This window comes from Trichoplax adhaerens, genomic scaffold, assembly GCF_000150275.1.
Source record: "Trichoplax adhaerens TRIADscaffold_38 genomic scaffold, whole genome shotgun sequence".
Taxonomy (NCBI): Eukaryota; Metazoa; Placozoa; class Uniplacotomia; order Trichoplacea; family Trichoplacidae; genus Trichoplax; species Trichoplax adhaerens.
Genome location: NW_002060978.1, coordinates 261225 through 283976, shown reverse-complemented (window position 1 = coordinate 283976; position 22752 = coordinate 261225). Strand labels below are relative to the sequence as shown.

At 32.9% G+C, this 22752-nt stretch overlaps 4 protein-coding genes across 4 annotated transcripts; 2 read left to right on the top strand and 2 right to left on the bottom strand.

The window, feature by feature from the left end:
- Positions 1 to 1810: 1810 nt before the first annotated feature.
- On the bottom strand, positions 1811 to 4491 carry TRIADDRAFT_64407 (uncharacterized protein; the record flags this gene model as incomplete). Its single annotated transcript, XM_002118144.1, has 6 exons — positions 1811 to 2022; positions 2286 to 2310; positions 2930 to 3094; positions 3320 to 3367; positions 3551 to 3666; positions 4395 to 4491. 6 exons carry the CDS (start codon positions 4489 to 4491, stop codon positions 1811 to 1813), a joined length of 663 nt encoding a protein of 220 aa, XP_002118180.1.
- Positions 4492 to 7423: 2932 nt separating this feature from the next.
- On the top strand, positions 7424 to 7987 carry TRIADDRAFT_5463 (uncharacterized protein; the record flags this gene model as incomplete). The annotated part of the gene is made up of 1 exon (XM_002118164.1): positions 7424 to 7987. A coding segment is annotated over one exon (564 nt), but the record flags the coding sequence as incomplete, so codon positions are not given.
- A 2916-nt stretch (positions 7988 to 10903) lies between these two features.
- TRIADDRAFT_7464 (uncharacterized protein) lies at positions 10904 to 11320 on the top strand (the record flags this gene model as incomplete). The annotated part of the gene is made up of 1 exon (XM_002118163.1): positions 10904 to 11320. A coding segment is annotated over one exon (417 nt), but the record flags the coding sequence as incomplete, so codon positions are not given.
- A 4004-nt stretch (positions 11321 to 15324) lies between these two features.
- On the bottom strand, positions 15325 to 16722 carry TRIADDRAFT_62230 (uncharacterized protein; the record flags this gene model as incomplete). The annotated part of the gene is made up of 1 exon (XM_002118143.1): positions 15325 to 16722. One exon carries the CDS (start codon positions 16720 to 16722, stop codon positions 15325 to 15327), a length of 1398 nt encoding a protein of 465 aa, XP_002118179.1.
- Between the last annotated feature and the right edge of the window lie 6030 nt (positions 16723 to 22752).

Here is a 22752-nt window from a genome sequence, read left to right as displayed (position 1 = left end):
TAACATTTCATTTCACTTTGCTAGGAAGGTTCCGTAAAATGATAAATAGGAGAAAAATCATACGATCAAGAATACCAACATACCATCAATGTCGTCTAATACACCCTTATCCTGTTCAGGAGTAATCATATAAGAGTTGTCGGTTTCCATTTGGAATCCCGCATCTGGAAGCTCTCTTCTCATATTCCAATCTTCTATTAAACTATTCTCCATATTGGAAACGTTCGGTAGCGTTCTCTTACCAAACCAATCGCTTTATTCAATGGTGGAGATTCTGAAATAATATCACTACTATTCGTAAATCCTGTCAATGATTGCAATTACTGTTAAACTGAATGCAAATGATCAGATGTTGAACTTTTTGTACAGTATAATGTACTGTATCCAATCAAGTCGCAATCCATCGCCTGTCAAGAGCGCATAATAAACACAGATCGTGCGATGATGTAACTTGTACTGTGACGGTAACTTTCCATTGTAAGTGCTTGTAAGAGACTCGACTGTCAGTAGAAACATCCAGCCAATCAGAGAAGTTAGGAAAAGTCAGACCACTCGGTCACGTGGTTCAGCTGAAACACATTCGTCAAGTTTGACTCCAAGTCACTCACTGTCTGATAGAGACACTGTAGCGCCATACTGACTAAAGTAATGTTACTTCAACTTGTATGCATGAAACTTGAAGTCTTCAAGTTTCATGCATACAGTAGACCCTAGTTTCTAGTCTCTCCAATTTAAAGTGCCAAGGCGTAAAGTGTACACTGTACAGTACGCTATTAAACAATCAACAATAAGATTGCATGAAGCACAAGCCAAGATCCCAACTACAGTATAAATTACGGGTTCTACAGTATGTACAGTACGACACTACAGTGTACAGTACTGTACAGTAGACCTTTAGCTACTGTACACAGTACTCTAGTTCTAGACATTTTACTGTACTGTACAGTACTAAACATGTTTTAATTTCTCATCCGGTATAAAGTCTATCCTTAAATCAAAGTACGCATGACAGGTCATTGCGTTATTGCCGTTTCTGTAGAAAACTTAGACGGATACAGTGCACGCATGACTGTACTGTCATGGACTAGTTCAGTCTGGAACGGAATGCACTGCGTCCAGCTTCAAATCATGGGCGTGGGTTAGCCCATGGAGGTAAAAAAATAAAGGGAAAATTAACGATATGCCCCTAGAATAAAATTACCTTCAACGTATAGAGTACCGTATGAGAATTGGCTGTACGTTTCTGCAGGTTCATAAGATAAGTGAAAAATCATCATCACTCCGACGGCGATTAAGGCAAATTTGATCCAAGTCTATTCCAATTTCAGAGCATTACTCAACAACGCAAAGGAAATAACTGTACTAAAAAGGAAATGATCTGGCCATCTCTACTTACTGTAATTGTACATTGCTTCTAAATGTACAGTATGCAGTATGTGTTTGACGTACTGCATGGTCGACTGTTTATATTACGTAGATGAAATAGACTAGAAAGGGAGAAACGAGTGATTAAAGTCATTTAACCTTGTAAGCATATACTGTATAATGTTGATGTAAAATACTGTCTCATTAGTAGACAAGGGTACCCTGACGTTGTTGTGGATGGCAACAACTCGACTAAAATACGACTAAAAGTCAAGGTTAATGGGAATCGGAAACAAACTTATTTTATTCTACCATTTCATGAAACCTTGTGTCGTCTTTGGCTGATTTATTGCGATTATATTTATTTATAATCCAACGTCAATGATAGTGCACCAAATTGTACAGTCGATTCGGTCAAACAATATTTTCTCGACTAGTAATCTTTTCAATCTCTCCTAATACGCAATGATGACCAAAGTAAATCGTAATATTGATTAGGAGTTCCAATTCCACGATGATTTTGGGGTGATATGATCAATGGATTCGTTCGTTGTTCAAGTGCATAGCATGAGCAGGTCTTTGCGGGTAAGCAAGTAAAGTAACCATAGCTTTTCTTATCTGCTTGAAGTAGTTGTAATGCTTCTTGTAAGTGATACACTAAACTTTAAGGATAAGCAATCGCTATGAACAAAGACATGGAACAAATTCCATCGACCTTAGGTACACTTCATGTCTTGCTACTACATCTTTGAAAATCTCTCAAGAAAATGTAAAATTGCACGTTACATACGTTTACCAAATTCCCAGTTTAAATTATACTTACGGTATACAAGGAAGTTACTATAGCGTACAAGTGCCAAATAGCAATGAATCGATTCATTATATCGCTAATAAATTAAGTATAGAAATGGAGATCTTACTGTCGACCCAAGGTACAAATACCGCCTGTGATTAACAGTGTAACACATGATTGAGAATCAATCGAGTTGGATTCCAGAAAGGAAACGTAGTCACACAATAATACATACTCTGCAATATCCGAAAAGTGATTGGTTTATTAGCCTTACGAGCACAGCTACGCTGGACAATTTTATTAGTTTTACATTTTGATCAATTGCTATTTTAAAATAAAAGTTGGGTGGCGTATAATATCTGAATCAAGCACTGTTCAACGTGTAAACACCACCGTTTGCATAACTAGAATATATGCCTGAGCTAGAAGTAATAATCACTGTACTTGAACGGTAAGTTGATTACGTATACTGAAATTATATAGCATGTAAAATCTATCACTTTGCATCGATTATAACTTAACCGTATAAAATGCACATTAATGATACAACGCAAATGATTATGTTACAGTAATAGAATGATAGCAGATGTAAGAATAATACCATCAACAAGTACCATCATTATCCCCTGACAAATTAGTAGTAGTCTTCCAAATATTTCTGTTCTAAAAATTGTTCAACCTGCAATGGATAACAAATTAATGACGTATTACCAACTGTGAAAGACTTGATCAATCAAGACTTTAAAACTCTTCTATTTGGGCATTCATTACCTCAAGCCTTAAATCATCTTGAATTTCCATATCGACTTCATTCATCATATCACAAATGGTTTCTACCGCTCGTTTGTCTCTAAATCTTATCATTGCTCTAACTGCTTCTGCATAAAATTCATAATCAGGCGATATGGGTGGCTGAGCATAATACATTTCTCTAACCTATCATTGCGTGAATAACGAAATTAATTCAAATGAACAAATTAGTCGATCACTCGTATGTAACATCAATATTGAATGGTCATAACACACTTTGTTCAATATTTCCAATGTTATACTGGGTAATTCTTAAGCTTTGACAAATGAATGTCAAAGCCAACGAAACCATCATGCTATTGAGCAGTACTCTACATTTGTAGAGTACTATAGTAACACCGTTGCACTTACTCTTTCTAATAACTCCATTCTGGTTTGCATCTCTTCTTCGGTAGGGATCTGCAATATATGTGAGAAAAAAGTGGAAATATGGATTACACAAGCCTTAGCATTCATAGGTACAGTAGACGTAAAGTAGCATCAGTGACTGACGGCGCCATTGATCTAATTTACAGCGATCTCAAGTAATGAATCAACAATGGAGTAGTAAGTTGTATTCAGTAAATTTGATCTGATCCTCACCGGCGGGTCCTCGAAGCCAAACCATCTTTTAATACCGGATAAATCCCAATCACTTTTCTTAGCTTCGCTTTCGACATCAGTATGTTGGTTTCTTATTCGACATATGCAAGCGTAACCTAAAAATAAAGATATTTCATTGATATTTCAATCAAAGTTGCGCTATAAGATTTTTAATTCTACTTTGGTTGAAGCAAGTAGCATGGATCAAGCGTCAATCTACAGTCAGCACAACAGTAGTCATGATACTATCAGTACCTGATATTTGATTTGGTTCTCTGCTATCCTACCCAAATACAAAGTAGGAAGCGAAATGCAGTATACTACATTGACTGCTACGTGCAAAATCCGTTCCAATAACATACTGTGCTGTGCATTGCCGATCGATCATCGTGCATGACTGGATATTATGGTTACTTACTTCATTTCAACATGATCCTCAGATATCGCAGTGAGGAGCAGTCAAAGTATAAAATTGTTCAATGCATGCATTGAAGTACTGTATAGCAATTTCAAATTGAATCGTCTACAGTACAGTTGAGGGCACCCAGTGTTTTCAGATATCCTCGACAATTATTTTTGAAGCAAGCAAAGCAAGTTCAGACAGTACAACTGTTACAATCAACATGATGATCCCAGATCATCTCGGATAGACTAGTTCGTTTTAACCTGGTGGCTACCGTAGTGCTATCGAGTGGATCAACTTTGAAGGAAAATTATAACTGAAAACACTTTTCCAAGTTCAAGGCGTCGATGCCCACACTATACGTATTGCAATTTCTTCATGGAAATCAACAGAGAAAAGCGTTTTAATCGTCAACATGGATGCAAGTGTACCATAGCATACCTATAATATGACCAGTTTTCACAGTAGTGGATGGAATAATCCTTAACTTTTGTCCAAGAACACGCCTGACGGCGTTGCGAGCTACTAGCGACGCCATTGCCGCCATATGTAAAAGCGCACGTTGATGGTACCGCCGTGCCGGTCAAGGGAACTTAATTGAAGTAGTGTACCGAGAAAAAAGGCCAAGTGCAGTCTAACTTGTTAATGTCTGGAAGGGCATGCGACCCAATTGCTCACTCCACTCATACACATCACCCATCTTCATAGACAGTACTGTACAGTACAGTACGACGATACACTCGACTGTAGTCCAAGAGACAACGGTTACTAGGAAAGTTTGTGAGCGTTGGACCGGTTGTTGACTCACAACCAATCAAATTGCAGTACGCCTTAGGATCGTACAGGACTGGTTTGACGCTCCGAAACCGCTTGTCTATTCACTGACACTGTATGGTCAATGGGTCATATGGTCAACGGAGTATGAACTATGTACTGCACCTTTAGGGGCACGTGCCTTTAGCCCTGATCCCATGCTGAATGCAATCTACTGTATACACAACATGATTGTTTGGAGCACTGCAGGCTGCCGTGTACAGTACAGTACAGTGTACAGTTTACAGTAGTCCAGTACACTGAAGTACTGTACACTGTACACTAATACTGTACACTCAGTGTACAGTACAGTACTGTACTACGGTACTGTACTATGTATTGTAATGTACTGTACTGTACATTGTAGTTGATACAGTTACAATACTGTACAGTACTGTACTGTTCCTTGCATTAGGACGCTATACCGTGTGTTGTCACTGCGCAGTGTACACGTCTGCTGCCTTTGTAGTGTATACTTACGTTTACGTTATACTGTATAAAGCGCTTTCGTATAAAAAGGCGACTTCAGTGTACAGCAGCTCGTTTACTAGTCAAAAACGTCATTTTGGTATGAACGGGCCACTCTATATACTGTCAACACTTTCGTTTACTATTAAAAAAACGTCGTTTTGGTATGAAAGTGCCACTCATATACAGTATTATACTGTAAACACTTTCGTATACTAAGGCAGCACTAGTAGACAGTACTGTACAGTACAGTACAGTATACTGTAACTGTCGATGCTGCAGCTACAGTGCAATGTGTACAGTATACTGTACTGTAGCACTCATAGAAAACCGGTTTTCTTTTCATGACATACAGACAGTACACTGTACAGTACTGTACACTACAATGACTCCATACTGTCTAGTACTGTACTGTCATTGCATACAGTACTGTACACTGTACGCATTACAGTACAGTACTGTACTGTACTGTATTTCAGAAGGGTACAGTACTGTATTTCACAATGGTACAGTGTACAGTACAGTACAGTACAGTACAACAGTACAGTAGAGTACGGTATTTGTATCGCTCGTGGTCTACAGTACTGTACTGTACTGTACTGTACACTGTACAGTACGCTACAGTATGCTCACTGTCACCGTATCATTGACTGTACATTGTACACTGTACACTGTACAGTATCCATTCGTATGCATCGAAACATGCGCAGGCGCACGTCACTGCACCACTTGAAGCATCGCTCAGCAACGGTGGAAAGAACGCCTGTCGAAATCGACTGTTGTCTAAGCATTCAGTATGACAATCTCCACGCAATCATGGACGATGCGTCCATCAATACCTGCCAGATCTTCAACATGGATTCATTCAATGGCAAATGATCTCTTTCAATACTCCATGGGAATGGATGGTCCATGAAGACCCAGTTGAAGGATGAAGTCATTCCATCAATTGAAATAGCTATCAATGAGTCCTCATTCCCAATACGTAGGGAGTTTTTAGAGTTCTTGGTTGATCAATTCTCAAGGAAGACTTGATTCATCCAATCAATGAGGTAGTTGTAGTTGGCCATGTCGCCTTCACGCATATGACAACAACGACAATCTTCAATACAAGCTTGTTTTTAGTCTAGTGCTTCGACAAAGGAAAGGCATGATTGACCCAATGACAACTTTTGTCCATCCGTTATCGCTCAGCAGCGGATCTATTGCCATACAAAATGAGTTTATCGTGTCATGATAATATAGACAATCAGTTTTAGCCAAGATGGCGTGTGTTGCAGGCAAATACATTCAAGCTAAAAGTGATCAACAAGGCCACATTCCCTTATTACATGAGATAGACAATCGACAGTATGCAAATACTTCCAAGTAACTCGAGATCAATGCAATAATTCACGGGATTATTTATACCCATACTTCATAAAAAGCACCGCAGTAATGGAGCTCAATCAATTGTATAATATCAGCAGGATGTCAAAGTAAATAGGATCTGCTGTTTCTACCTGTACATTGAGTGTACAATAGATTGTCCCTTCCCTCCATTCAATTTTAATAAAAATCAAATTATATCACCTTTATCTACTGTCCTATATCAAATAAATCAAAAATACACTGTCTCTTTTTACGTTGTCTACAAATCAAATGAGCCATATGCTTCAAGTAGTATCATTTCCTATTGAATAAGAACTGCATTAGTTTGAAGCAAAGGTCAACAGCAATGGCTACCACTTGGCACCACTGTTCTAGTCTCTCTCGCAGAACGTTAAGAGAGTCACATGGTCTTGCTATGCCATAATTAAGAGGTCAATAAGGATGTCCAATTCAAGGCAGGAAATAGACAGACGAGTGAATAATACCATCTGCTTCAATAAAATAAATACCAACAGACAAGAGTAGACTAAATTGCTTCCCAATGCAACTGTCGTGATATTAACTGCACTAACAATTGAAAAGAATACCTAGATTAATGATCAGCGTGACTAAGGCAAATACGCAATTTCATCAGAAATACTCACGACGTCGATAAAAAAAAAGTGGTAAACAATCGTGAGATGCTTCTGAAGACATTATCATCGAATTTGGATAATTCAATTTTTTTCCATTAAAGGATATCGCTTATAATTAATGAACGAGCAACAATGAGCGCTGGTGCTATCCATGCTAATCATTGCTTCAACAATTTTACAATTCCTCTATCTCCGTCGTATAGAATATGGCCTAGCATTGCTATCGGCATCATTTTTACTATAGCATTAACTGGCAATTTAGCCATCATCTTTTTTACAATTTCCATTAAAAAATTACATACCTCAACTAATATTTTAATCGCCAATGTTGCTTTAAATGATCTCTTTATTACAATTATTGTCATGCCAATATGTTTCACCATTTCTTTAACTTTGGTATGGCCATTTAGTTGTACATTTTGTATTATAGGTGGATTTTTAGACATGATACTTTACAATAACGCCCTATGCTCTCTAGCAATTTTAAGTATTAATCGTTATTATGCCATTGTCTGTGCCATGGATCCTAATTTTGTTGCCAAGATGTCTATCAAAAGAGCTAAAATCATGGCTATCGGTGTTTGGATGTATTCAGCAATATGGGCTGCGCCACCATTATTTGGATGGAATCGTTATGTCTTTTACTTTTCCAAGTTAATGTGTAATATGCAGCAACGTGATCCAAGTCTCTATGTGACCGTAGTAACTCTATTTTGTACTGTTCTTCCAACCTTTACTATCTTATATTGCTCAGGTAGAGTAGTTATTACGCTATGGAAGAATGCTAAAAATTCAAGTATTGCAACATCCAATCGACAACGAATTGAACGCCGAGTAACATCCATGATTGGCCTAATTTTATTAGCTTATGTATTATGCATTGCTCCCAATTTTGTAGCTGGTTCACTCTATGCTTTCGATTCAAGTAATAGTGAAGATTTGTCTAAATACAACGATTTTCAAACCATCGCTACTATCGTCTATTTTATGAACAGCGCCGTCAATCCTATTATCAACGGCGCAATGAATCCATATTTACGTCGAGCTGTTAAACAACAATATCACTGGCCACGTTGTCTAGCAGCATGGAGGCATCACTCAGTCAATCCTATTACTGCTACGAAGAAGGTGAGAAAAAGTTTTAGCCAATATGTCTTTAATACAAGCGAATAAACACCAATTTGTGGCCGTTGCCTTACTATTCTTCATCAGTAAACAACACATTCAGACCTTTTATTGACAAACTTTTCAACTCTTCCACTCGATAGCAGATGCTGATATAAACTGATCGACAACGCACAATATTATTATGATTATAGATTGGATTGATGTATATGTTGATCTCTTTCAATATGCAAGCAAAAATTATATTGCTTCAATCCAGTGCTGCCTTGTTAATTTCATACATTTTATAGCTATTGCTCTGTATGAAAATTGAAGCACGATACTGTGGATCGAAATATTCATAAGTTAAACTTCTGTCTGTTTCCTTCAATTTAATGTTCTATAAATAATTATTTGCATACAACAATATTTTAGATATAATGAAATATTGAAATTATCCTTAAAGCTATCTTCTACTAATATGACAACTTGTTTTCATCACTATATTATTCCCTTAAATAGAGTTCACTTACTAAATACAATAAAATCTTGTCTTCAATTCAAAGAGAATAGAGCATTTTGACCTTAAATTGTCGATGATTTAATTTTTGTACGTATCCTGTGTAATAATGATGTATGTAAATAGCATGAATAAATACAGTCATAGATTACAGGAAACAACTGCCTAACGTAGCTATAGTCTGTACTAATAATTTATAACAGTTAGACGTACTGCAATTACTTTGTACAATTTTCTGGAATAGGATACATCATATAGACCGCCTATTCATCGAATGCCCTAAGTTCATCTACGCTAGAAAATTAACTGAATAATCAAATAAAATTACAATATAAGAAGACGTAAATTAAAAATGATTCATTGTTGATTTACTTTTTTGTATTCACTAATTCCTTTTAAATATACTTTAAAGAAAGTTCGGTTATATTAATTTTTAATGCATTATAACTTTTATAATTTGATGCTGGAAGATTTACCTTGTAATCGTTCCCATCATTTTCTATGCTGTTCATAGAGCCAATGGCAAACCTGCTTTTACTTTGGGTATAATTATAAATTATTAAGCGAAATAACGGTACTTCTAGTAACAATTCTTAGCTTATATTATAGCACCGGCTTAAAGTACGAACAATATATTGTGGACAAACAGTCAAATTCTAGAAATATGCAATTATAACCAGATGCATTGCAATCATTTACTAGTAAATCCAAGATTTTATCATCTGCTTCTCTAGCGAAAAGATTGTATTTTCTTCAAGATTCGATTACTATCCTCGATAAACTGAACTTTTCTTATGATCATGTAATTTTAGATTTTAAATAAAGATATAGTAAAAGCGATAACAAAGAACTATTGATTAATCTTTCCAAGAATCAAAATTCAATCAAGTGACTTATGAAGACTCAGATTTCGTATTGCACTTACAGAGCTATTATAATTATCGAACTAAAGAATATGATGGCTTAATATACTAGCTAACTGGATAGTCATCACTTGATCCGAAAACGTACAAAATCAATTTACCAATTTGGCAATGTACAGCTGAGTATATTCTATTTTCTCCACGAAATTTTTGCACTCTTTTATTAATCTAGTAATAACAGCTGATAAAATTTATAACACCAAATACCATTCACATATATTTTTAGTTTGAACTACATTAATTCCTTAACTACGGCTTAAATTAATAGTTAATGAATAATCAGATGGTGCTGATAATTAATTCATGATCTAATGCTGCATTATTTGAGCTGTCACAGTAATACTCAGAAGTGAATTGTCGAACAATAATTAGGTGTATTGATATTCGTACTCTAGTATCTCAAAAACGCTGAAAGCAAATGACCTCATTCATAACAATCTAACTGATGTGATGTCATCAAAACACCGGCGAAATTATGATAGATAATGGGTAGCTTATAATTAAAGTTTTTATCGATTATTACAGACCTCTACTATGTTTATGAATTCAGCTAGTGGATACCTATATGATGCTACGCCATCAATAAAGTATTATTAAAATAATAAAGCATAACACATTAAAAAGGAATCAATGCTTCATTCCAAATAAAATTTGAATTCAATTGACAGAGAGCATATTTCTGATCATTAGCTATTATCTCTTTTATACTAGCTAGGGTATTATTTACTCTTGAAATGCTAATTAAGGGTATGCTAATCTAGCTTTAACTAATCTTGAAGAGTGGCTATAAACAGCACTTTATGGTTATTATCATTGTTACGAAGTCTCTTCATTCACTATCATTTTCTACGCTGTAATTAGAATATATCCTAACAATTTCACCTCCATCGATAATCATATTGTGTAGAAATCGAAGTTCTACAAGTTCTCCCAAAGCTCTATTTGATCATATTCTTACTATTATCATAGTTTTATAAGAATTGTAAGTGCAGGCTGTTTAAACGCTTTATTATATTATCAGAAGAAATATTAATTTTTTTTAAGATGGATCTTAACGCATCGACCAACTCTACATCCAATGATAAATGGCCACAAGGCACCGAGGCAATTATCATCTCTGTGATATTAATAGTTATCTTTACTATCGCATTAATCGGAAATTTTCCTGTCGTTTTCATGACTTATTGGGAAAAGAAGTTGCATACATCAACTAATATCTTAATAGCAAATCTAGCATTTTGTGATTTACTAATCACAATTTTTATTATACCAATATGTTTTATTGTTGTTCAAGTTGGTATGTGGCCCTTTAGTAGCATCACTTGTCAGATTTTGGGCTTTTTAGAAATGGTATCCTATACAGCATCACTATCATCATTGGCGATGATTAGTATTAACCGGTATTATGCCATCGTTAGAGCCTTGGATCAAGATTTTGCCAAGAAAATGTCTGTCAAAAGAGCTAAATATATGATTGCAATAGTTTGGATTTATTCACTAGTTTGGGCAAGTCCACCGTTATATGGATGGAATCGATATTCATTTGTATTAGGTAAACTTATGTGCAATATGAATCACCGTGAAGGCCAATATCCGCTACTAGCGACAATATTTTGCACTCTTCTACCGTCAACCATTTTGTTTTATTGCACGATAAGAATAATTGTGTATATGTGGCAAAATTTTACCAACCGAAGCATTAATTTAACCCGAAGCAATCGATTAGAGCGACGAGTGACTATTATGATGGGCATAATCGCTATCGTCTATTTCTTATGTATAGGTCCGAACTTATTAATGGCAACTGTAGTCCGATTTAATGAATATTCTGGAAGTTTACATTTATACTACAGAATACAGGCAATCGCAACCATACTCTATTTCAGTAATAGCGCTTGGAATTCCATTATATATGGAGCAATGAATTCCTACTTACGACGTATCGTTCAACAAAAATTATTGACAAATATCTGTTGTAGATGTCGAAGTGACCGTCATTCAAGTACAGTCATTCCTTTGTCGGTTCGATTTCGTAGTAAACGTGCTAATTCACATTTAATGCTATGAAAACCACTATGATACGTTTTGTTAAGATATAGTTAAAAGCGTTATATTTTGTAACTCATCAAATTATTGTATCCAAATCTATACTTCGCAATAAATTTTTAGGTAAATCATTCTTGTAAAATTATCAGTACCAGTTAACTGTGCTATAGTAATATCTCTATGCGAATGTTTAGTTAACAAAAAAATTTTTATTTAAGGTAATGTAATATTTAAATGACTAATATTGACGAATCTTTAATTGATGTAGAAGCAAGAATAATTTTACTTTAATTAAACTCCTTTGTATCTCAACAATCAAATTTTAGTCTATTTACTTAATGATGTAGCAAGCGGATCAATTAATTGAGCTACAATACCTTCGACGTTCTATCTACGTCAATATAAGTATTCATACGATTTTAGCTAGAAATAGCAAAGGCAATCAATTGAAACACCTAATTTGTCATATGGAATAATAAACTTTATAGACATTTGTCTCTGTTAGATAAATATTTTTGGCTATTATGATAATTATTGTTTAAACTATTTCACTATCGTTGAATACGAACTGAAGATTAAGAAAGAAAAATTATCTTCATATTCATCGTTATTATAATTTTGTGAAATACTTTCTTCGTCGGCAAGCTTACAACAAATGAAGAAATACTCTATAACAACAATTACTAATATCAGCCACAATATTTACCGTCAATTTAGATTTCCATAATGTGACTATTAAATTCTAGGTAATCATTTAATAGCCAAGAAATATTGATTTAGCCAAATATCAATTATCGAATTCTCCTTTGTTAATCAATTTGGGGAAGCTAACTTTTATTAAAGGAAATAGCGGGAAAATCATCGACTAGAAACAAATCTGTCATTCATTTAAACCACTAGATTTTAAATTTATTCATCTTTCGTACAATTTTAACTAAAATAGATGCAATCTTTAGCAGAGCATATCCAATGGGATTCTCCCGCTTAGGCTCGAACCCTACTTGCAGCGCCAAATTGTAGTAAGTTGATTTTCAAGGGTCCACAATAAATCAGTCGAACTGGATTTAAAACCCGAATTAAGCTTTATTACAATAAAAACCAACCGTAACGGTATTTACAACAAACTATGAACAAGAAGAACTCTCGATCTACTCGTTGCATACGCCTAAAAGTCCTAGGGCATGACCTATTTCGTAATAGTAGTAATATTATCACGTTTCCACACGTTACGTACGGGCATTGAATTGCCATATTTTGCCTGAGCACGAGCAACTAATCGCATTGAACTACGAAAGTATTATAGCCTACGGTAGTGCATATTAGTAATTCTATACTTAAAGAATTTTACTCAATTACTAAACTCAAGGCATTACATTCTACAATGCCGTGCAATCCAAGAATCAAGTAAAAGCATGATATTCTATCAAAATGAACCAAGAGAATAAAAGTTATTATCACACGTCAAAAATATCATGGCCTAACAAAGAGCGTACAATGACCTTCTGCCTGGTGATAAAAAAACCTGCTGTGTAATGATGTAAACATAGAAACAGAAATAATGTTTGGGTCTCTTCTCTAATTATTAATAGGTACAATAAAACTTTATTGCCTACATTATAACTATAACAGAATTGAGCTAAATAGAGAATTATCGCTACTGATACCTCAACAGAATATTATATAGTAGACTGAACAGTTGACATCTGCCCTGACCGTAATAAATACAAGAAACGTATTATCCCTGACAAAAATTCATCCAGATTTTTAAAAGCAAGCCAAACAAACTTTCCTGGTCTTCAAAATGTTATACCTACTATAGCAATCGAAGTTTATTACATTTTTATAAATTATTACTTATTTCAATATAATTAAAATTAAGTCATTGATTAGTAAAAATATAACCTTACGCAAGTATTATGGGTTTAGAGTATAATAGAGGTGTTTCTAGATTTACAAGGCATACTATGATGTATCTGATGTATATAACTCAAACAGTCTCTAAAACGGAAATATTTTTGCTTCTTTATCAATACCATTTATATATTACTCGTATTACAAAAAATCATAACGACAAGCATACCTTAATTTACTAATTAACCTTTGCTATCTGATGGATTTCAGGTGCTTTAAGCCGCATTAACTAATCTCGCTCTAAAGATATGATGCTATTGATTTATTGGTTAAATTTCCATTGTTATTCGTTAATTCATTAATAATTTTAAAATATATACCTGTAGTTATGTGCCATATTTAAAAAATAGCTGATGAAATATTGAAAAGTTACGTACAACTAACCTTACTCCCTCTCTGAGTATTAAGTCACAAATCAGTGATTAAGCGATCATTGAACTGCCTTAAAAACGGGAATTTAAATAGCCATTATAAGTTTCTGGTATAGCTATGGAATCAATTTTTTATTGTTACTCACTAATTGTGATATTACAGCAGCCAATCTTCCGGTAAACTAAAGAAAGCTCCATGTATTCATAATGGCTATATAAAATACAGGCAATACGAAAAGTAATTTAGTCTATGGTTTAGTCTACAATTTGAACGATATTCGTATTTGGGTATGATTGTAAAATTTTTTTGTTACTGTATGTCTTCATCCTAACATTATAAGCTATTTGCACAAATGCTTTTAGGCTTGATTAAACATGAAATCCGCTCATTTAAACGTATTAAGTAATTGTAGACTTAGTAAATATATCTAAAATAAAACTGGAAGTACGATTGTAATTCCTCTACAAAGAATGATTCTATCTCATCACATTATATGTATTGCCAATTAATTACCAATACTACATGAACCATTAGCTGAATTGTGTGTTAAGGATTTTCCGGACTGCTAATGATGCGCGTGCCTGATGCCACTACTTCTATTTATACACATTATAATAGTTATTAATAATTATAATTAATTGCAGTATAACGAATATTTAAATCTTCTTAGCTGAATGAGTGCAATAAGAAGAAATTTTATTAATCTTAAATTGGATCAAGCTAATCTTAATTTTAAGGATGAGGTCAACATCGTTACATACCAGTAAAATTTATTAAGTGAGTACAGTTAAAATAAATGTGTTATCATTGATATTCTGAAATAGTTAAGTTACCAACTATATAAGTTAATAAGCTAATTTTCTCTCTAGCAAAATACATTGCTAACCGTGAATGATTATAAATAATATTATTATAACGATTAGATGTAGCAAGGAATACAAATCAAACATTGGTATTTGCCTAGTCAAGTTGATTTGCTGTTACAGAACTGAATAACACTTTTCGCTAAATGCGATAATACTGCACAAGTGTCTAAAAGATTGCAGATGTACTACCGCTGCTATAGTAGCTCTGATAAAAATATACTTATACTATCTATTGTTTGTGCAAGTACGGTAGTTAGTTTATTGAAGCAAAAACAGCCACAAGACATTTCATAATAAGATAGCGTATTGAATTCATTTCACATAATCTCCTTCCATTTAATATTAGTGTATATCGTGATTTTTTAAATGATTAATCCTTGGATGTGTTACTGCAATGCCCGTATTATTCTTCCAATTCCTAACGTTGGGATTCGATTTTAACGGCGATATTGGCTCTATGGCTGTTTGGGTCGATTCAATAGAAACTAAACTTACATCGGATAATCTTGCTCTTGCCACCATTGGCGATGTTTTATTGACCAACTTAGCTGACATTGGTCTAAGTCCAGATTGATTTTGCAATGTTTTAGCTTGCCAATTCTTAGATGAGTTAGTTTCAAAGCATTTTACTTTCGAGAGGGAAATGGGTGATTTTCTAGATCTTGTAGTAGGACTTTCATTAACATTGACTTGAATAGAAGTCGGACCCATGGCTGTTGGGCCTTGTGAAACGCCATCAACGTCAAAGAAACGATCAAAATAACCACGAAAATGAAAGGCTGACCTTAAATTTTTATTGCATACGCCATAGATGATTGGATTAACGGTGCAATTACTTAAATATAGAATAGTAGCCATGATTTTGATGTTTCTATAAGATATACGTTGATTCATGGTATCATCTTCATCCCATTTATAAATTGAAGCAACAACTACCTGCGGTATCGTGCAAGAGCAGTAAGCTATAAAGACAATAATTAAAGTCGTAGTTACCTTGCGATCAACACGAGAACGTTGTAGAGGCTGCTGCGTTTGATGAAAATGATTATGATGGCTATGTTGGCGTATGGCTAGAATAATTCTGAATGAGCAATAGATAACCACTAAGCAAGGTACTAATGTTGTGCATATCGTACTAGCGGTCGTATAATGATTTAGATCTCGATGATTCATATTACACATTAATTTCTCAATAAAGAAGATGTAATGATTCCAACCCATTAATGGAAAACTACCCCATGCAAGTGAATAGAACCAGCATATAAATATCATAGTTATGGCCGTTTTCTTAGAGGTTTTCAGATGGTAATTTTTATCTCGAATACATACTATTGCAAAATAGCGTATAACACTAATTGCAGATAATGCCATTAAGGAACCGGTGTAAAGTGTCATATCTATAAATCCAAAAAATTGGCATGCTGCATAATTGAAAGGCCAATCACGTAAAATGGAAACCATAAAGCACATAGGCATAATGAAAATTGTTATTGCCAAGTCCACTGCACAGTTGTTTGCTATTAGAATAAATGTTGCTGTATGAAGTTTCCTTTTCTTGACAATGTATCGTAAAACCAATGAATTGCCTATCAATGACATAAAAAAGAGTATTCCTATGCTAATGGTCTGTAAATATTCTTGTAGTCCGTAAGTTTCAGGTAAAGTATGGTTGGTTGTCCAGTTAAAATAATCACCCTCTGCATAGCTATCGTCATCATCATGGCCATGAAGATTTCTCATAATGATACTTTTGCTGATCCACGGCAATCGTTTTCAGCCTATTTCTCGGTTATGTCGATTATAGCAACTGAAGGAAGCAATAGAAATCGAGTTAAGTATCTTTGTATTAGTATTGCTTCATTAGCCAAGTCTTTAATGCTTTAGAATTTATATAAAGGCAAATAGATGAAGATCATTAAATTATTTTTCTCTTTTTTCAAATAATTACTGTATATCATTGTAACTAATAACATATACTACTGTCTAAAATAATGATCATTAGAAACTATTTAGGTAATTGAATCACACTTATTCTTTTCATTGTAAATGATTAATATTTTTGATAATGATATTATCTCAATTTTCGAATAGTGATATTGTTGAAGATCAATCGAAATAATAGAAAAATAGTTAACTCATAATAGTTAAAGTTGAGGAGAGTAACATTAAGTTAATTTTGTTTTTAATAATTGTAAATAATCAATAATAGTCTTTTCTATGCTAAACAGATTGTTATGTATGTATTAGTTTTGTGACAATGTTTGCATTCATGTCCATTTAATTACTTGATGTAAATATAATTGAAAACGAAGCACCTTGCAGCTAACAGTACTTCATCGGCCTATCTACAAGTCGTAATCTTTGACATAGCAAATATTAGTAAAATTCTAGCCGTAAAGGGAGCTTTTATTCAGCAATATTTCTATAAGAGTATTAATCTAGCTTTTAAAAATTGGTTGAAGTTTCCGTGGCTTTAAACTTTCTAATTAGTTTATCCACCCTCTAATAGACGAGAAATACAGTCCAAACATTACATACCCGAAAGCATAACTCGATTTTATTTTGAAATGACAGAACCGATATATTTATATTATATCTGTCAGTATACTTTGCATACAGTGATTGGTATAGCAGCTGTCGAAATCGTCAGAGAAAAATGTATATCGTTCGATTATTGAGAACATAGCGTTGACTGATTTTGTTAATTCAATTCGCTAAAATTGATTAAATCCAGTTTTAATTTCTTATAAACTTCGTTAGCTACGAAATAAGATGTTAATTAATATGATAAATATTTATTATCCTACGAGTTATTTCCGAAAATGCATGATATATCGGTCTTAAATTTTAATTCCCGAAATAAAACGAATATTCAGCGTTATCGATTTTAATTTTCGATAATGCTAGATAGCCATAGTAAAAAATAAAACGAATAGTTAGTAATTTCACTTTAAATTTTCGATAATGTCATAGCCATAACAGGAAATGTCTGTTATTAAAGGCGGTCTGTACTTCTAGACAAATCTAAAGATGGTATCGTTAAATAGTTATATTTTATTTCCTTTATTGAGTATCTTATCAATTTCTAATTTATTTTCCTTAACGAAGTCGCTTTTCATTCCTTTGAAACACTATGACGCTGATTATTTTAATTAATCAAAATATGATCTATTCATTTTGATAGAGATTCTATTCTAATGTACGTGTTTATTTACGTTAAATTTGCATTCGTATTATTTCTTTAAAATAATAGCCGAGATAAGAACAATCTAAGAATTGAGTAAAGCTTATGATGCTTTCACAGACTTCGTAGCTCGGCAATTAAGACGATATTTTACTTAGCTTATAAATTGAGTAGAAATTTAAGTTAAACTTGAAATCTGCAACGGTACAATAAGACTGAGCAATGTCCAGCAATTGCAATTTTAGAAAAATAGCTAGTCCTATATAGAGGATTTAGATTCGAAATTACTATTGTCAAATTAATTAGACGTTTGATGTTGACTACTTTTCATCTAGTAAATCTAATATTGCAATGCGAGCGAAGTATATATTATTCATAACACGCATAGGATACTTATTTCACACCAGTAATCGATTTTACCAATATAAAAAATTAGGTTTATTTATGGATAGAGACTGTGAGCTTTTAGAAGGATGGGTAGTTAAAATTAAAATTGAATTCAAGGGTATACTACATTGCTTGACACTTTATAAAGGTAATATATTTTAAGGCTTTAAATGGCTATAAAGTGTACGAGTTTCCATTTGAGTTTATAATAGTTTCGGTATACTACACTATACTTAGCAATAATTTAGAAATAAGTACATAAATTTAAGGATGAAACTGTATTGCCCTTACAGAGCTTTATCATATTGGCCGTGGATTCGATAAAGTACAATTTAAAATCTATAGTGGCTGCATTTGCGACCTAATCAATTTGAGAATATCAACACTAAATCGAATACTTTCAGTAAAAACTGTCATCATGAAAACTATCACACTTAGATTAAAATTGTCTGCTGTATCTTTACGTCAAAATCAGATTTCGATTTACTCATTGTACCCCCACGTTCACTAGAATTGGATAAGCTAGAGTTGACAAACTCAAGTTGATTTTTTATTTTTACTCGGTTTAAAAGGCTACTGTAGAATTTCATAAAGTTACAACATGCGATTATCCATATAAACGTCATCATTTATCAATTAAAGTTAGTCAGTAGGAAGATTTTCATTACTATAACACAAATCCATAAAAATTATGCTATAAAATTTTCATTAATAGCATTCAGAAATAAAATCAAAATTATAACTATCAAATTAAATAATTAATCAATTTCCGATCGTGATAATATTTAATTAATAATACCACTTACCTAACTGATAAGTTTTGTAACAGATTCTAGATTCTTATCGAAATATACTAGATTCCTAAAGAATTAAATTCTTGATCAATAAAATCTTAGTTCAATTCGCTAACCGTAAAATTATGGTGAATTCTAAGAAATGCAACTTGACACTTTAATATATAATAAATAAATGGAATTAATACTGGCTAAGATCTAGCTAAAATCTAAAACAATAACAATTTATCTTAGCAACAGTAAAATAGCTTCTCCTAGCTTTAATTCAACATCAGCATAGAAAGAGTAATCTGTATATCAAGAAATTTGATCATCCAACTGATATTTAATTAAGATATCATGTGACATAGAATACAATCATACTGATTTGATATACTCTAGCATCACAACACCCTTAGACATTTCTAAGAGTAAAGTGTTACTAAGGATACGCTATTACGGTTATAAACTGTACATTTATAAAAATTAATTACATATAAAGATAATAAGTATCCGGCAGATGTTTCATATTCTATCATTTCTGCTTATAGTTTAGACTGTAGAAATCTTAATCAAGCCTATTATGCGCTGCTATCGATAAAGTGATCATAACAAATAGAATCAGACTAATAGAATCAAAATTGGACTGAAAAGACTGCATAGAAGGCAGTCTATGAGGCAACTAATGTTATCATTTTATTATATAGATATTCATGTAGTTTCCTTTAACTTAACCGGATCCAATCATAATTACAATATCAAAATCCATTATAATTTTTTTTATTGCTAACTATAGAAAGACCTTTGCCTAGGTGAATTAGCTATTATAATAGAAACATGTAATATAATCAAAATGATAATGACGATCATTAAGAAATAAGCAATTTCAATTGTAACAATAGCATTGTTTCTATTATACGACTACTAAAAGAACAAAGATAAACAGATAATGCAATCGTTCCAGGAATTTTTGATTAACTGGTTATTGTTGGTCGTCACAATTTTACAATGGCAACAAGCAGAGCTTAATAATTAGAGTATATTTCTATAGAGAACAAGCCTAATCAAAGTAAATATGTCATAGTTGGTAGCATATGTAAGCATGAGCATCAATAAAGTTAGTCGTTAAGTAATAGAAGTGAGTAAAAATTATTCCGACAATAAATTAATGGTAAATAAAAATGATAACTTAGATTTTGCAATATTGTTTTTATCTTGCTTATTGGTATACGTCAGTATTCTTAAAATATTTATAGGCACAAAGTTTGAACACATTGACTTTTACGAATGAACAAATGTCAAAAATTTTTACTGTAAATCACTTAATGTCTAAATTATTTGCATTTGGCATCAGCTATATTGAAAGTCATCACACTATGTTACTCTTACAAGCGAAGAAAATTATGATTATTACCGTTTTGATAGAATTCAGTAGTCTGGTTAATTTAACCAAACTGGGCAATTCGATGTTTATTAAAGTGACTGTTGTACTTCACATCGAGGATAAGCGAAATAATTATTTAATAGCTAATTTAATCGGCTTCTTATCGACTATTATCGACTTATATAAATACCTAGTATTCAATATGAATCAATACTATATTGCTTATCTACCAACTCTTACAAGTTTAATGCACAGAAGTATTTATTAAAACTGTAGTTACTCTGCCTTATATTTTGTATCCCTATAAAGACTAATTATAGAGAAAATCTGGTTCTTTAATGGACTTTTAAATCCTTTAATAAGCATAATTGATATTACACTTTGCATAATCATCGCTTTATATGCAATACCCGAAGCACTTATTTACAGTATAAATTCGCTTTCATACATTTCGTATCTATAAACCGACTAATTTCAGCTTTAATTCGATTCTTTAGACTAGTAGAGAAGTTGGCCGAGATAACACTTGCTTTATTACGTAAATATTCCTTGCTAATCGTTGCTTAAAGATATTTTTAAAGAGCAGATCGCTTATGATATACGAGTTTTGTATTTCATATAGTGACTGCAAACACTATAGGGATTTTCATTATGAAAGAAAGTTAACAACCTAGGTTTGTGACGAGAAATTATGATTACGAGCTAGCTAATAGGCTTGTCCTCGTCATCGATATTTATCCACTTACATAAAATACTGATCATCTTCTATCAGATAGAGAATACATAAGCTATGTTCTTCTAGCCTACACTGTAGCGTAAAACTCAAATTTTATTAGAAATCCATTAATTTTATAAGTATAGCAGGCACACGTAAAGCATTTCGGATACTCAATGGGAATGGCCGGAATATGATTAACAATTATCGTAATTTAAATAGTATACTTTCAACATCATTGAAAGACACTGTTATTTATGCAACAATACGTAATAGCTTAGATAAACTCCAATCATGATTATTTAATGATAACTCTAAAATACCCACTGCGTAAAATTTCTTGGCAGTAGAGAACCACATTTCATTGCGCACATTTTAGTTAATGACCTTGCTGTTTTTCGGCGGAATAAAACAAGATATTCATATTTGTATATCATACACATAGACTCGCCACTTAGCCATTAGAAATTAATTATACATTGGTTTAGTTTAAAAATGTCTGATTACTAGTTACAGATAGATTAAATATTTAAAATAAATTCTTTTCGTGGATTATGATTATCAGCATCATGAATTTTTATTAAATGGGTAAAAGGCAATCAGAATTGATCATTATGGCTTCAAATATTTGATGCGATTTAAAATATTGTAGTAAAATTACATTTCTTCCAAAACTTTGCTTTATATTAAAAATTAATTCGTATACTGAGTCATTAATCTTAAGCTAAATTTAGGCTTGCATCATAAATCAGCAATACTTATAAATATTAATTTGAATAGATAATTATTTATTTTAAAGCATGTCATCTAATATTTTCTTTATCGATTGCGAAAGAGCAGGAGTATAGTTTTCATCATGAATATTGCTGATTAATAACAAAGAGCTCTGAAGAAAAAAGTGCTCTATTAGAAGATCGGTATTTTTATAACAACTGTTTTTGCCAAGTAAAGACTCTTGTTAAGATTCTTAATGCTAGCGTTTAAAGAGTATATATTGAGCATAAAATACTTTAAATTTGACTTCACTCCACCATCAGTAATAAACAAAAGTAATTATGTAAGGAAAATAAATTTTAACTAGAAACCTAGGCCTAGTCTGACTGAATTCACGGTGTTCAACTTTGTAGGCATCCAAATGTGATTAATCAAAATGAAAATTGGGCATTCCTTTACGCACCGTACTTACTTACCGCATACTATACGTAACCTAATAAAGGTTTAATTATGCAATTTTTCTTTCTTATTGAACAATGTGACTATTTGGAAGGTTATTTGACTAAACAATTACGACAGCATTTTCTATAATTATTAATTATAGACTCAATCG